A 17,484-nucleotide genomic window follows, 5' to 3' on the forward strand; every position below is an offset into this window, starting at 1 on the left:
TATTGTGTACTGCAAGGTTTGTTAGAAGTCAGATTTTAAGCAAGTACAGAAGATTGGCATTGCTGTGTCAATACATCCAGGGGTAAATCAGATGCCTGAACAACTAGCACCACTCTGGTGTTAAAGGCATGCAAAATAGTGAAGTTATTTATAGAGGATATATCTGGCTTTAGTACTTCCTTCAGTCAAGCAACTGGTTTTGTTCTTACCCTCCATGAGAATTATTGATAGATAAACACCTAGCAATTGTTAAAGTTTTCAAGATATTATTGAGAACAATATATTGTTATCAAGCATTGAATTTTTACTGGATCATGTTGCAGGTGTGCTTCTTGTTCCTGTGCCATTTATTAGTGGTTTGCAAGACACCTATTCTACCTGTCCTGAAAACTAGGGTAAAGATTGCTAGGATGTAAAATAGGACAGGATGGGCCAGTCATCAGGAACATGTAATAACCTGCATGTAAGGAAGCCCTGTATTTCACTTCTGACAAATGTGAGATCATGCCTGTAATGAACCAGGAATGAAAGTCATGATGTTTGGAAAGCGAATGGGAAGCGATAATTCTGAAAAAGAGCTATTAGTCAGTGTTGGGTGCTCAGAATCAGGTGATCTGCAAAGAAGGGCGAGTTCTATGCATGTAAAACTAGTGAAGTGTTGAAGATGTAATCTCTGTTCAGTCCTACTGCACCTACTTGGTATGGCATGTCCAGTTCTAGCATGCGCCCCACAAAAGGATGCTGGAAAAGAAGAGTTTTGTTTTGGTTTTTAATCATTCTTACAGCAGCCTGTTTAAGGAGTTCACTATATACTTAATAAAGTGAAGGGGTCATATATGGCCACAGTAATTAAGTACTTACATGAGAAGTAACAATCTAGTGACCAGTAGCCAGACAGTAGGGAAATGCTAAAGCCAGATTGATAGTAAAACATTATATGCATCACAGTGTGTGTGGTTTTTTAAGAGTAACTATTGAAACAGAAGTAGATGTCTGTCAGTAGTATTTCTTAAATGAAATTAATGTGTTTTTAAAAATAATATGATCACAGCTGTTGCACTCAAATTAACAAACCAAGGGAGATGCCAGAGTATATGGTCACAAGGTTACATCAGGTTATTAAACAGTGTGAAACTTGCCAAGCGTCATGCAAGCATGGATTTGTCCATTTGTGCCTGTACAGTGATTGTTAGCTCTTGAGTTATGATCTCACATTCTTATGCTGCGGTGATTTTCTGACTGAGTGTTGCTGTGTGCTAGATTTTTGGTTGTCACCACTTCGGTTTCAGCAAGAGTAGTAGTAGGAGAACAGCAAGATCTGGGTTTTCTGGGATGGCTGTGAATTTAGCCCGTCATCTGTGTAGCCAGACATTTAGTCCACGCTTGCAGACTACTCAGCATTTCTAACTACTATAATAAGTGAAGTTGTTGTGTAGCCCTCAACCATGAGTCAAGAACTAAGGGACATGAGGGGCCCTGCTCCTTCATAAACAGGCTGTAAGGAAGGGAAAAAAAAATATTTTCTGTTCTCTTAACCATGTGATCTAATGCACAAAGAAACAAATGCACAAATAGGTAAGATATAGATCTATTAATTTTTACAATTAATAGCTGTTCAGGGAAACTGAGTGAAAGGGATTTGACAGATTGCAGATGCTATTTCAGATCTTTGTAGCTGATGCTCAGCCTATTAATATCTGAGGTTTATGTAAATTAGTTAAGGTTTCTTCCCTTTCTTCCTGAGTATTTTTAGTCATGGGGTTTTGTAGGAACAGGAAGCCCATATAAGTGAAAAAAAAAGCCAACCTTTTATTACTTTATTAGTTCATTTAAACTCTCCAATAAGGATGAATGTTTTACTATTGTGCTTTTGGAAAAGCTTTGCTCACGACTCCTTTCTCAAGACTTCCCTGCTCAAGTTAGGTGCAATAATGCTAATGGGAAATAACATCAAACACCTTCATGTTTCATAACTGATTCAGCAGTCCTCATACGTTACTTTAGAATGTTGCTGCAGTTCAGGCAAAATTCCACTTGGTCTTCACCAGGTGATGAAGTGTATTTTTGTATGAACGGGGACCCTTTTTATTGTCTCCATCAGAGCAAAGCTCAACATGAATCTGAAGTTCGAGTTTGATCCTTTGAAGAATCCTTCAAAGGAGTTGCTAATGTTTCTGGCTAATGTTTCTGAATGTTATATGCTTGTCATCACTGTGTTTTTTCTATTTCTTGGCCTTATCTGTGTATGTTTTTATTGCAGCACACATCCCATGGAGAAGCACGGCAGGAAGTTTCCTCTCGGACTGGGCGCTCTGGAGCTCGCTGCAGGAACTCTATAGCTTCCTGCGCAGATGAACAGCCACATATTGGAAATTACAGACTCCTTAAAACGATTGGAAAGGGGAATTTTGCAAAAGTAAAACTGGCAAGGCACATCCTAACTGGCAGAGAGGTAAAGTGGTACGGGTGTAAACAGTAGTAAATTGCAGTAGGCGTGAAAGTTCTCTTAGAATAGCATCATCTAAGTCTGTGAACATTTAGTCAATTTTAACTAGATACTGCTAGATACTAGATACTAGATAACTAGATACTGATCTAGAAGAAAATATAAATGGAAATGTATATTTTAGTAATAATGACAAAACAATTTCTCTTGAAAATGGTGTCTTGAATTTTGACAGGTCTCTATCCAACTTAATTTCCTTTGAGTTTGCTATTAGATTTCTCTGATAAATACTCCATTCCCCCAAAACAGCTCAATATATAGCAGTTAAGCTTGCTGAAAATACTGCCTCTTGGTGTCTCTACTGCACAGTGCAAGGCTGTACTGGAGAAGTCAGGAAGGAGAACTAATCTGTCTTCTTGATTGTGGTCTGAGTAGCCTAAATGCAGCAATTCCTTGCCAAAGCAACACATCTCAGGAGTTCTGCTAGTGTCTGCAGTGCTGAGCAGCCTAGGGAAGATGCTCCAGTTTGTTCAAAGATGGTTTCTGTCTGTTGCTCAGTGTTGAGTGGTGCAGACAAGCTTTCCTTTGTATCTCTTCATAGCATCTAATTCAGCTCCACAGTTAGTATCTGCATGCTGTTGCAATGTAATTAATGACTTGTACCGATGCTCCTGATTTGTAGAGCTGTAGTCCTGTTTGCTTGTTACAAGGTGTTTCTTGATGCTTATTTATTAATAGCAGCTGTACATACTGAAAGTGGGAGAAGTGGCTTGTTGACCTGTTCTTGCCAAACCTGTCTAATGAATTAATGTTTGCTGATACCAGCAAGGACTTTTAAAGAAAGCTTTGTGGCTGACTGCAGTGCTTTAAGGGGATTTCTTTTTTCTGCATGTTGGAACAGGCTGCCCAAGGAAGTCACTGAGTCATCATCCCTGTGGGCATTCGAAGGACTTGCACATGGGAGCTTAAGACCATGGTTTAGTGGTAGACTTGGCAGTGTTATGTTAATGGTTGAAGTCAATGTTCTTAAAGGTCCTTTCCAAAGTAAATCATTCTAGGCAGTTCAGTAGCACTGGAAGGAACAAAGGGGACATAATTGTTTGCAAGAGTTCTTGGGAGGGACTGTTATTATGCTTTATTTATTTTCTTTTAAGCTGATAGTTTTGCTTGTTAGCAGTTGTCTTCTGATGTTAAAGTTAGTGCTCATTTGCAGAGAAAGTTTTTGATTAACTGCTTTTCACCTAAGTCCCCTCCTCTTTTTATTGATACTTAACACAGGAAATGCAAGAACTTGGTTAGTATTTCTTTGCTATTATTTAGGTATAGGAGTTTGAGATAGGTATGATGTGTCACACGTTCTTTACAAAAATTGAAGTACATTTTCTTTTACTTGCACATAACTGTGTTGACATTTGATTCATTGCTTTTTTTTTGAAATTTCAACAAATAAGGTCTAGTGTAAAGCCTTCGGCCAAATTTGGAAAGATTTCAGTACTGAGTTTCTTCTACTCTCATGGAATAGATGTCACGCAGTCAATTCAGATCACAAATACTTTCCAGGACATTGGTCTTGATTACCTAGAATAAAGTGGCATTCCTTTGAAGGGAGCAATTAAGCTGGTTCTATAGTAATAACTTGAAGTTATTTCAAGTCTTCGGTTTTAGGGGGTTTCTGGGGTGTTTTGTGTTTTTTTTACTTTTTAAGAGAGATTAGTAAAAAGTTTCTTGCTAGGTGAACTGCACAGTATTGATAATAATTACATATTTTAGATGTGTATGACTACATTTGTTCACCATATTCTGGATAACAACTTCCTCAATGTCATTTGTGGAATTGCCCTAGCAGAAGCATTTATCTGATAAATCTTTAGATGATGTTAATCTTTTTGATGGCATTCTCATTGTTTCTTTGTTCTGACCAGCAACAGCACTTAGTAGTTGGTTGAATCTTGCTTTCTTTGCTTACTCATCTCCAAGATGATTCCAAGAGTTGCTGTCTCAATTCCTTCAACAGTCTTGTTATCATTCAACTTCCTGTACCAATGCCATTGATACAGATATTAAACAAGATTGGTTCAAAATCTTGCCCTTGAAAAGCTATACTGATTTATTTCCATCCTGATATCTCTTCAGCCGTTTTTCTAATTTAAAAAGCTCAGTGCACATTTCGGCTTATCTAGTTCAGTAATTTCCATTTATCCTCCTAGGTGAGGTTTCACAATAGTCTGGATAATCGTATCTTGTGTGTTTCCATGGGGCACAGTTAACTGCAGGAAAATATATTGCGTTTAACCCTTCTGTGACTTTGTTTATTTTTTGCCATGCTCATTTGAAGCTCAATAATTCTGTTCTAAATGGATCTGCTAAAAAAACCAAGAAAAGTTCAATCTGATAATATTTTCCTTGTTATCTGTGTGGCTATTCAAAATGTTCATTTAAGTGTTTGGTTCAATTTCACCTTATGGCAATTCCTTCTCTGTGCTGAGTAACTCCTAAGTCACGCAGCACATCAGCACTTTTCTCTTACTTCTTGTGAGGAAGTTGTTTGTTTAAGAATTCTGCTAGGGTAGTTGCTCATCTCCTTACATCTGGAGTCCTTCCTTACGAGTTTTCCCTGCTGCTTGCAAACATGAAAGCTCTAAGTTCCAGAACTCTCTTTGTTTCCATCTTTAGTGCGTGTCTGCGGGACATATGATGAGAGCACAGCCTCAAATTACAGAAAGAGAGAAAGAAACATGTAGCCCTTTGAGGAGTGATCAGAACATCACCTTAGCTGTAAGGGGTTGAATTGTCCTGTCAAGGAGCTTGTGGCATTCTGCTCACTGCAAAGGAATGGAGAGAGGATTAGCTTCACTGGTGTTTGGAAACACGTCTTTGAAATCCTCTGTCTAGGAGAGTATTATTTGTAGTCTGTCCTTTCAAAACCAAGAATCTTCACTGTAAATCTGCTGTAAAGTCAAAAATACTTTGACTTTACACGATGTGTTTTCTGTTGTAATTTATTGAAGGTTATTTCCTCTGTAAAGTTTTCATACTTGCCAAAATTAGTCTGAAAGTTAAAAACTAGCTTTTGATGTTACTGAGGTGGGTGGAATCAGAGCCAAAATATATGGATCCTTTTCATCAAAGGCATGTGTTCAGGTAATAGCCAGGAGGTTTCCTAGTGAGATGGGATTCTTTCAGGATCAAAGTCTAACTCCAAGGAATCCATTGTCATCTTTCTGTTCTTACCTTGAATAAGTGATATGTAAGAGGTAGAAAATACTCGGAGTGGTGGGGTTTGGCCAGTTTGCTAAGTATCTCAGCTTCTTTCTTACTGCTTTAACTTGCTTATTCAGGCTATGTAGGAGGAATGTTTGAGGTCATGTTCTGGTGAATGGTGAAAGCAAAGTTAATTTTAATTCTGCTAACGATGTCATACAGAATATCATGGCTGGTGCAGCAGTGTAACAGTGTAGGTGGACTTGGATTCTTCCAACATTGGCCATAGCACACAAGGCTTGAAACCATTCCAGATTCACTTTGTGTAAAGACAAAAAAGTTTCTGCTTTGGAAGGCAGAAGTGCTTTGCTCTATTATCTGTGCTAATAAAATGGAGGGTTTTCTTTCTAAGGCTTGTCAGAGCTATTCTTGAGGGCCGGCTCCCTTACCTGTGATTTGGAGACCTTATCAAGGCACCTGAAATTCCTTGTTCTGATGATGGGCTCAGGTTCTCTTAGTGTTATCATGTATGCTAAGTGTTCATGGGGACAGGAATTCTCCAAATTCATCCTGCCTTTAAGGCTGTTTTTGTACTGAGCAGGCCTGCCAGTCTATCTTCCAGAAAACTGAAGTGTGTGCCTTCCCTGTATCTCCAGGGCTGAATTTATTTGCCAGTGTCAGAGCCCCCCCTGTTTATCTGGCACCAGTGCAGTGAGATGTGAGCTGTGTATTGCAAAACCCCAGTATCTTAAGATTACCCAGAAGCTTAAAATTCACTGGAGTAGTTATAACTCAGGACATAAATGCAACTTTTCCTGTGTGGAATTCACTTACCCAAGCAAACAACTATCTTCTGTGGCATAGGTAGTCTTGGGAGGCCAGGTGGATTGCTGGTAACCTTATCTTCTCTTGAGAGAGGCTGTGGTCAGTCTACATCTATCATGGATTTATAAGAGATTGCAGGAAGTTAATAACTTTGTTACTTACGTGACAGCAGTTCAGCAGGCATAAAGGTAGAGATAAAAATCTTGGTTCGATACACAGCTGCTAATATAAAAATACCTATTGCTTAATGTGTTTCTCTTGTTTGTATTATTGAAGTGATTTCTCAAGGTTTTGTTATGGAATTTTGCCTTGGGAAATAGTGATCTTTAGTTTCAGTAGCATACCTTAGAAGAAAATACTCCCCAAAGCAAAAGTGTTCTTAGATAGCTTCTTGGTGACATCATATCTTGCATCTAGAAGGGCTCAAAGTAAATCTTCAAGCTCACTTTCAGAAAACACCTTATAATTCTGTGATGTACCCAAGAATTGAACACTTTTCCCTTCTTACTTGCTCCATCACTATGATCCACCCATGTGTTTTTGCACTTGAATGTAGGGATATAAATTTGCTTTGATGTAAGATATTCTTTATTCCATATTTTGCTTATCCTAAGTTAATGAGTTGACAAAAGACAGAACAAAGTGCTGCAGGGATATGGAAGCTGTGGCATGGGAACGAGCAGCATCTGCAGTTTGAGCCAAAAATTCAAGGGGAATTGAAAGCCCTTGCTTTGCACCAGTGAGGTATTATAATCAGCTGAGTTGCAGCATCTTGCCTCTTTGAGAGGCATCATCTCCTTGGCTTCTTCAGAGTTTCCTCTGGTATGTTTAGTCTCTAATTTAGAAAGGAAAAATACCAATTGGCATGTAATTCTAGAAAGATTCCCATTTCTTCTTCTAACTCATCCTGTATCCAAATTGTGTTGCACTGAAGCTTGTTTCTGTTGCCTGTTCATTGCCTCAGATCTTCAGGTTCTGACTAGTTACCATGGTACTGAATTTCTAATCTATTTTTTGTTATTTTTGTTCTTTAATATTTCTGTGCAGCATTTACTGGCAAGATGAGAACTAGTAAAGGACTGAACTTGCCCAAATTGTTGTATTACAGCCAATGGGTTTTTGTTGATGCACAAGTGGTATTTCTTTTCACATCCACCTGGTAGCAACCTGATACAAATAGGAGTTAAGTTTCAAAGGTGAACTTAGTTCTTGCAAAATCTGTGTGGAATTACTTCCAGTTTGCTCTGAAATTCCTGCTTTTAGAAGCATCTACAAAAACAGCCACTGCCCAGTCAGTACTCTGTAATCTATTGTATAATTATATTGTGTAAATATTATCTGTAGGCACATTGCTCTCTATCAGGGCATTATGTGGTGTTGGAGCTTTCACTGTAATTGAAGTGTGATGGTCTTAATGTTGAGCAAAAGACTTGAGAGCTTCTCATGTTAATATGCTTAAAATACTGGGGTTTTATCCACTCTTCTGTTTAGATTGTTGCAGTAGAAATAAACTACACTTCACCCATTAATTCAAAATATTTTTAGTTTAAATACAAGTACAGAATTTGCTGAAGAAACTTGAGTGGGGCTCGTGTAATTTTTTTTCCATTTCTATTACTGGATTCTTGTAATAACACTGCATTGTTCATACAGAAAATACTGATTATCAACTCTTCCTTTAGGTTGCCATAAAAATAATTGACAAAACACAGCTGAACCCAACTAGTCTACAAAAGGTAGGTTTTCACATTTAATCTTTCCAACTGTACTGTAACTTGTTTCATTTTACCACCTCCTTCCATTAACCCTGAATGCTTGTGCTGGGGAATCTGAAGCATTGCATACCTTGCACACATCTGACTACTGAATTTAATAACTAGTTTTGTAACAGATATTTTTGACAGCCCAGCAGTTGCTTAAGTTGCGCTTGTACAGAGCTGTAAACTGAGCTAACAGTGGTATTACCACTACCTTTGTCTATCAAGCAGAGCTAACTTTGTAGATGGGATGTTCATGGTTTGGTGTCATGCCCCCTTGCCTCCTTGCTGGTCACTTGATTAACATTAGAAAGCTTGTATTCTGTCCTTTCCAACTTGCCTTGAAACTGCTTCCTCTAAACTGAAGGCCAGAAAGTATCTATGCCTTTCACATAGTTTGCAGCAGAAAAGGTGATGTAGTTTTATGGAAGAAATTGGAGCATGGCTGTTCTGGTTTCTTTCCTCTAGCCTCAAATGTTTTATGTGCTGTTACAGTTGTATCACCTTATCTGTTTTAGTAAGCAGTGATAATTCCTACTCTTTCATCAAGCAAGCCAATCTGCTTTAGAGTGCCTGCAGGAAGTACATTTAAATGTCATAGTTACCTGGGACTTTTCTAACTCTGCCCTTTTAAGTGCTGCAGTCAAAGGCTTTTTGTTTTCTTTTGAGTACTTTGATAAAAGAACAACTCTCTGCAATATTTCTTTGAATGTAGGAATACCCAGAACCTAACCGCAAACAAAACAGCATAACCAGAGTAAACTGGAGAGTATACACATTTGAACTTTATATATATTCTAAAAAGATTGTGTGACTAGATGTCTTTATCAAAATTAGTAGTGCAAAATAAATTAGAAAAACATTCAAGTTCTTATATTATAAAGCTTGTTTGCATGGCAAAGAATAACATAGAGAAGAAAGACTCTGTTGTCTTAAGCAGGTAGTAACTTCCTACTGACCCTGTACACTGGGTAAGAGCAGATAACAGTTCCAGTTTTCTCAGGTTTTTTCCTCTTAATCCTGACGTTATGGGTAATTTCTGGCTAAGCATAGGGGAAATGAAATGCAAATTAGATAATATGATAAATAGATAAATTTGAATTGTGTTGCAGATCTGTGCATCTTTGAATACATAAGAAAGCTGATAAAATCCTTGAATCACTTGGAAGAAAACCAAAAGCTGTGGTGATATGAAGGGGAGGGGTCAGGGCATGGGAAAAAGGGTCAGAGAAAAGTGAAGACAAAAATGTAAAATTGTAATCCTCGAAATGGTGTTATTTTGAGATTGGGCTGTAATGCTAGTTTGAGCCTTAGGTACAAAGCTCACCTTTTACAAGTCACAGGTGTTCAGCTGGCAAGGCTACAGACTGGCCATGTGCTTGTTGGGCCTTCTGGGGTCACAGGCTGCCCCTGTGTCCACTGGTGTCTCTGTAATTTCATTCTTTTTTACAATTCATGAAATTATATTAAGAAGTGTGATTTGTAAATTTTTTTTTCTCCCACTAGATTTTTTAAATAGGAGTCTGGAAGAACAGTACAAAGTAGCAGGGTAGAAATCAGCTCAAATTTGAGGAGTGAGGTTGCTAACAGGCTCTCTAAGCTCTTTTTTTTATTTTCTATATGCACACAGGAAAAAAATGGCAAGATACTTCAGTGTTCTTAGTTAAAAAATGGAAAGTAATTTTCTTAAAATGAAACACCTGCTTGCCATAGTAAGCAGAGTGATTGCACTTAACATTTATGCTTTATCAAGGTCTTTTTTTGCAAGCCCTAGCCCCTTTCACCCCCCCAGCACTGTCAGCAGTGCTGTAGCCTCCCTGCATTTGAAGCCAACTGCACACACGACCTGTAGGTGCAGGGGAAGCTGAGATGGAAGCGCTTCTGATCTTGTGCTCCTGATTTCACACTTCTGGAGGGAGCGATAAAATATTTGAGGTATGGTGAGGAGGGAAGGGCTGCGCCGAGCTGAGGGTGTGGTGTGTGCCTGGAGCCCCAGCTGCGGTGTAGCTGCATACCCCTGTCATCCTTAGGTCGGGAAACAAATGGTGATTCAGGCTGCTGGTTCTGATTTCTTTGTATTCAGTCTTCCACACCGATACTGCCAGAATGAAGTTAACTTTGTTTAAGGCTTGCTTTGCTCTCTGGAGCAGTAATGCTGGGTCTGCCCTCGCAGCCAGCTCCAGTCCTGACACCACTTGGTGTTCTTCAGAAGGGTCGAGCTCCTCGCATGCTGCTGAGGGAGTTGGTGGTGGCCACAAGCAGCCACTCAGCTGTTGTCTTACAGCTTCATTACTACACTACTGCTCATGCTTAGTGAAGAGGAAACTGCAACTGGTATTTCCCTGCTTTGAAAGAAAAGGGAATTTTAGAGCTTTTTTCCCATGCTGGTGGTGTTAGTCATGGTCACAGTTCTCTACAAACGTACTTGTGTTCCACTGATTATCGCTCTCACTGGAAACAAGTGCTGGGTTATACAGTAGTTCACTTCCTCCTAAACAAAACAAAAAAAATATTGTTGGTTGGGTTTTTTTCTTTTAAATTAGCAATGCCACTATGTGCAAGTTGTTTGTTTTGTATTTTTTTTAACCAAGTCTGTGTAATAGCACTAAATCACTTCTCGTTTTCCTTTTTTAGAACTTGGCTCCTCAGCCAGATATTTTTTTGTTCATTATGTGCAGATGTTTTGCCACTTGTTTGAGTTGTTTTTTAAATAAAGCTTTCTGGAGTTTTTTAAACATCAATTTTAAGGACTATGGCCTTTCTGAGTGTGGGTCAGTCAGTATTTTGAAAACTGCAAGAAAAGGACAAAAATTTAAAATACCCACACTGTTTATAAGAAGTATGTTTTTTTCTGTTTTCAAGTTGTGGTTTGTTTGAGGCAAACGTATTGTGTAAAGGCTTCCTGCTCAAGGCTCCTGATTACATGGGGCATTTTTTAGTGAGCACTTACCAGGAGGAGCCTAATACAGGGGTAAAGCTTGAGCTGGCTTGGCCCTGTATATTGTGAAAAGCCCTCTCTCTGTGGGTAAGGAGGCAGGATATTTTGGTGCTCTGTATCTTATTTGGTTTTCAGCAAAGCCTTTTTTAAAAATATTTTTAAAATAACACGTCACTGAAACTCTAGCAGCACCAAATGTGGTAACACTTCTGATCTGTCTTTTGGTGTGTTCAAGGAGAGCTGGCTTAAAAGATGGATCCTTTCCTCCACTCCCTCATTGTTTCAGATGTGTCAGCATAATAAAGTTGAAGTAAAATTGTTTGGAGATTATTACTCAGTATGTGTCTGTGCTTCCGTTGCTGCTTTGCTGTTGTTTTTGGTTTTTGTTTTACTCAGTTTGTCTGCTAGCAGCATTAATTACGTGTAATTCTTTCCCCATATCTAACATGGCTTACAGTCAAAGGGCCAGACCACAACAAAGCTGAAAGCCATTTGTTTGGCAGACTAAGGATGTTTGTCTTTGCCTAGAAACATTTGTAGAGCTCCTGTTGACGGAAAATGAGCTGTTCAGCAAGTTGGGAGTAGTTCTTTAATCTTGGTATTAGAAATTAAAGTGATAAGCATTGTTTTCTGTTGATTGTCTGCCTTTATGGTCTCATTATTACAAGTAAGCTCCTGAAATTAAAATTATTTTCTGTATTGAGAACCTTCACATTACATCTTCCGATATTATACCTTCTGCATTCCTGTGGCAGAGATGTGTGGGATTTTATCATACCTACCTCTTTGCAATGAATTTTACTGTGTGATGATAATCACTCTTTTATCTGCTAGAAGCTGATGCACATAGGATTTTGGGGGACTGAAATCTGGGATACCTTTTTTCAGCACACCATGTGAAAGTTGTGTGAAACATTGTATTCCTCTATCAGAAATAGGTTATAATACAAAATAAAATGTCAAGCATTTGCAGATATCCCTGTGGAAGCTGCTGTGTCAAAAATGCCACACAGAACACTTAAGCTGACCACAGGGGCACAATCTAAAGTGCATTTACCAAACTAAAATTTGGTGATGGTTGTGTTCAATAATCAAATATTTTTAACTTCCTCTGAGACAAAAATAGTCTTGTCTTAAAAAGCTTGTTTCTAGACACTTCAACAAATGACTTCTATGTAGAAGCAGCTTTTTGATACACTTCATTCAGGTTAGTTATGTGGAGTGGTCATCTTGTGGGTCAATGTTTTATTTTACAGCAGCCCAAAATGTGTTATGAGCCTGACTTTATCACATTAGACCATCAAAGTGCATAGTGACTGATGGAAGAAGCAGCTAGCTCCATCCAAGTCAGCAAACTTTATTTAAAAAAAAATATATTAGAATAGGGAATATATTAATTTGCATAATTGCAAATTTTAGCGTAATTTTTAGTTTTACTCTATATTGCTCTTGCTTGACTGTTCCTGTCTGGTGGCACCAGTTATGACTGCCTGTGGTGCTGTGCTTAATCCTATGAATGCATCTGGTTTTGGTGGTTTTTTTGGTTAAGTGAGGTGAGGGTAAGTAGTGTAATGGCTGAATAACAACTAAGGTCCTCATCTGTGCAGCAGTGGAGCTACACTTGTTGAAAAAGGCTTTTTCTGAGAACTGAGGGTGGGAGATAACAATCAGTTGAGAGTGAATTAAGGAAAACTTACCCTCAAAACACTAAAATCAGGCTAGAGGCTTTGAGTTCTATAAGCTGTGGTTAAAAGTATTAATGGAGTATTCAGAACATATTACACACCAGATGAGCTGAACTAAAGGAAAAATATGAAAAAAATAACTAGTCACCTACTTTTAAATTTCTGGTGATCAGTGAAAGGTGGTGAAGTAGTCTGCCTTGTCTAGTATATGAAAGAGCTCCAGAAACAACATAGTTAAAAAAGCAAAACACACTTTACATACCTCTGTGAGGGGGGGCACAGAAAACATGCATGTGTATTTTTTGAAACTATTTACATGGCCAAAAATTTATTTGGTCCATCCTGATAGCATTTAAGTAGGTTGTCATCTAGTCATCTGTCAACCATAGACCTTGATAATGATAATAAGATAATTAAAAGCATTTGGAAAACTGGTTTTACTCTGTGCTTAGGTAATGTGTCATTCATAGCTGTAGCATGGGGGAGGTGGTCTGTTGAGCAGTAAGGATTGCTTCCCAAAACTTGACCTTTACAGAAACATGACAAAGCAGAGAATGGCTAGAAAAACTGATCTTCAAATTGTGATTCTCCCCACTCCCTTTTAATTTATTTTTTTTTTAAATCCCACCTCCCCCATTTTCTTTTAATTAAAAACACAAAGGTGCAAGGATTTTGTTTTGTTAACTCTTGGGTTGTTTTCTCTTTGGTTCCTGTGTTTCACTTTTTTTGCTTTTATTGAGTAAGTACGCTTAACAGATTTTTTTAGTTGTTAGTAATACATAAATGTCTTTATCTGAAATCTTAACCCGAGGCAAATCTTGCAGCAGCACTTTTTGCTTCATTACTGCTATTAACAGGGGTGTTATCTTGTATTTACAAAACTCCTTCTCTCATGTCTGCATTCCTTTGGAGCTATGGACTTTCACTCTCCTTGCATTAAGTTCAACCTGATCTCTTGCAGTACTGGTATTCCTGTAGAAGTTGGTGTTAGGTTTAGAATAAAAAGCACTTGATTGCTCCTGCTTTTTGAAGCATGCTGTTAAAAAACAATCCAGGCTTAAGAATGTCAGCCCTTTTGAGCTGGGCTGGCAAGCGGGGAGCTGCAGAGGGAGAAGAGCTCTGCACTTGACTGCCTCATAGCATACACCCTAAAAGAATAATACTTTGGTTTTCTATATATATAACAGCATTTTTACTTCAAGAGTTTTTGTAATAATTTATCTTGGCTGTTTTCAGGGAGAAATAGTGGGCTGACTCTTAATTCAAATGTTATTAATCAACTTCATTAAAAGCTGTGTTTTATATTGCAGTAACAATGCCTGTGACATTTTTACTATGGACACTTAAAGGTTTATGAGCATCTTATAATTGTCTTTTGCAGAAGAGCATTTTCAGAGGTGATGATAGTTAACAGCTGATCAGTAATAGATTTTGGTTTTGTTTGTGGTGTGTTGAATGTTGTTCCCATATTACTGTCCAGTTGCAAAGGAGGACAGTTTAGTCAGTTTGACAGGTCAAGTTGAACTCTGTGGAAATAACTACTCAAGCAAGACCCTGTTCACCATGGGTATTGATGGTGGGAAGAACAAGATCCTTGAGACCAGTCTGTGGTCTCTGGATGTAGCACCTTTGGTTTGATGTCCTTCTGGAGCTTGCAGTGGGCAGTGGTACTCCCACACCACCCATCCTGCCTAAATAGATGTGCTGTGGTGGCCAAGGGAGCTACAACAGAAAACTCCTAAGATGAGAGTGTTTTTATTTTGGGGACTTTTGTGGTTTTTGTGAGATATTTGTTAAATTAATTCCAGTACCTTGTGTGTCAGACCAGGTTAACACCAATGCTTGCATAAAGGGAGACAGTGGGATCCTGTTCTATGGGGAAGGTGGATGGTGAAAAGGGTGGAAGCAGGGTGAGATTGTACGCCTGGAGTAATGGTGTTTCTTCTGTCTGGTGGGGATTGTTGAGCCAGGAAAACACCAATTTTGGCAAGGAGGTTCAGCATGTTGAGCTGGCTGAGCAGGCTCAGAGGGAGGCCAAGAGGGAGCCTTGCCTCCCCATCTCGCTTTAAAACTAGCTTGTTGATGGTATAGCTGAATAACTGATTTTTGTGTGATAAGCAACTGACTTTTCATCTGTGAACTCCTAGTGCAGCACACTAATCCTCTGGCTTTAACAAAGTATTGAAGAGTGATGAGTTCAAACCAGCAATGTAGTGTAGTGGTCTTTAAAAGGGGCTCTGGTGAGGGTTCCTGAAACTTTGGAAACAGTGTTTTCTGTGAAGCGATAAAAGATGGTGTGGAAGGTACTGGCCAGCAAGAAACTGTATGGGCTCATAATGGTCTTCTGGCCCCAACAAAGTGCAAACCACAGAGAAAAGGTCACTTCTGAGCTATCTGGAGCACTTTGTGGGTGTGTGCAGCTTGTTGAGGGTTGGTTTGTTTGGGGGGATGTGTTAAAAGAAGCAGGCTCTCAAGTCTTCCTCCCAGTAGGTGCTTATTTCATAAACTTCACTGAAATGCTAATAGAAATGTTTGCCCTTTGTGTATTAACAAACACCAAAATGATCAGGCTTTAGGCTTTAGGAAGAAAGGGTGTTACCTATTTCACTAACTTCATGTTTTATGTTTATTTCAGCTCTTTAGAGAAGTAAGAATAATGAAGATCTTAAATCATCCAAATATAGGTATCTTGTTTCACATTTTTCAACTGGAGAAATGTTAGTTTTTTCACTGTTAAAACTGTGATACGAGTTAAAAAGATGATTTTGCACTGGGGTGTCTATTTACTCTAAAGAAACAGTAATAAATAATTAGTGCTGTGTGTTGTAAAAAAAAAAATTTTTCGTCCCCTTGCACAAAACTGCTACTTGCATAGCTAGCTGATAACTTTTCTCTATTTAAGTGTAATATTGTGACTGAATTAAAAAGTTTGGCCCAAGACCAAAGAGTGTTTAAGAAATTGTTCAGCTTTGTTCAAATAAATGATGTAGTATTGTTACAGGACTGTCAGCAAACTGGCTGATAACTCATTTGTCACCACATATGCCAGAGTTCAGTGCATAAAAATGGCTATTGCTGGTGCAATCTGTGGAAGTTCTGCTTAATTTAATTGTTTTTCTCATGTCACAGAGGCAAAGTACTGTTTCTTAAGAAAATGTTTTACATGGGTTGATCAAATGTGTTACAGTATTTTCCATTTGGGAACATTAGACAGCAAAAGTTCCTTTAGACCAATAGTCTGATGTTGTCAAGCAGAGAGCAGATATGGTTGGGTTTTTGTTAGTCTGACAATTCTCTGTGGGGTTAATACTTTTGCAACTAATTACCTGATGAATAAATTACTTTCTTTTCTAGTGAAGCTATTTGAAGTCATCGAAACTGAAAAAACTCTCTATTTAATAATGGAATATGCAAGTGGGGGTAAGTACCTCTCTGCTGTGATGACATGTAAACAAATTACCAAGTGGGAGAAAGCACTTGTTTTCTTTAAAGTTTTGCTTACTTTTTCATCAAGCATTACTGTTATGGTGGTGTACATTTTTAAACAAAATCTTAGTATTGTCTGAAACTTCTTTGGGCAGCATAATTAAATATAACATGTAAAACCAATTTCTGAACTTATTCCAACTTAGTAACATTGGCTTTGTTTTCACAGCTCAAATTTAATGATAATCTTTGTTCAGCCATTGATTGTTCTGCCCATAACAAATCCCTGGCTTTTCAATTTATTGTGTTCAACTCCCTAACTCTGGTGGCCTGTTTTGTGTAAGATACTTGGTAAAACCATGTTCAGATGAAACATATCTGTGTTCCCTTAACTGTTGCTTTCAAAAGCACAAATACTGCAACTTCTCAACTTCTGTTTTTCACATGTTGATGACATTTGTTGTATCTTAATCACAGATCTTCTGCCATCGAGAAAGGTTACACTTTGCCTTATCACATTTCAGGAGGGACTTAAAATTTTTTTCCTGATTGCAAGGGAGGTGGGGAAGTGCACATCATCCAATGTCAGATATTTTAACTAAAGCTGGAATTAAAGTATTTGGGCTTGAGTTACTCCTTACTGGCTAAAAACAAATTGCCAATGTGACTCTTTACATCAGCAGCTGGAAGTCTCAAGTAGTTAATGCTTTTCTTTAGTTTTGGAAGGGAGACAGTCTTCAGAGAATATCAGCATTGAATTCTTACTCTGACATTTGCTCATGTGAATTTTAACCAATTACTATAGATCAGGTAATGGTTCTCTACCTGTATTTTCTTCTAGCATGTCACTGAATGCTCAGCCAAGAAATGATGGCGGTAAAAAAAGGTTAAAATATTGATTAGTACAGGTGTTGGTGGAGGCATCTCTGTGCTGTTTGATGGTACTACACTTAAAAGTGATGTCCTGTTGCCATCTAGTGATTAGCTTTTGGGAGGTAGAAGGGCCAGTGGTGCTTTAAAGCACTGAGGATCATTCTTAGGGTACTGGAAAGATACATAACTGCACCAGTATAAAAGGCCATGAGCACTGCCCTTTGCACATGCCATGTTGTGCAGGGCAGGACTGGCTGGGCATCTCGGTGGCAGGCATCAGGTGCCCATATTTCCTCTTTATCAATATCCCAATCACACATAATGCATTTGAAC

General features: G+C 38.4%; 1 protein-coding gene across 10 annotated transcripts in view; it reads left to right on the forward strand.

The window, feature by feature from the left end:
- Positions 1–17,484, forward strand: part of MARK3 (microtubule affinity regulating kinase 3) — a 64,084-nt gene that overhangs the window by 11,355 nt on the left and 35,245 nt on the right. For all 10 annotated transcript variants that reach the window (XM_008500013.2, XM_030452730.1, XM_030452731.1 and 7 more), the window contains 4 exons: positions 2,261–2,452; positions 8,155–8,208; positions 15,488–15,536; positions 16,207–16,272. In XM_008500013.2, coding sequence (XP_008498235.1) covers positions 2,261–2,452; positions 8,155–8,208; positions 15,488–15,536; positions 16,207–16,272 — 361 coding nt within the window. The remainder of the gene's footprint in view (positions 1–2,260; positions 2,453–8,154; positions 8,209–15,487; positions 15,537–16,206; positions 16,273–17,484) is intronic.

This window comes from Calypte anna, chromosome 5A (assembly GCF_003957555.1).
Source record: "Calypte anna isolate BGI_N300 chromosome 5A, bCalAnn1_v1.p, whole genome shotgun sequence".
In the NCBI taxonomy this organism is placed as follows: domain Eukaryota; kingdom Metazoa; phylum Chordata; class Aves; order Apodiformes; family Trochilidae; genus Calypte; species Calypte anna.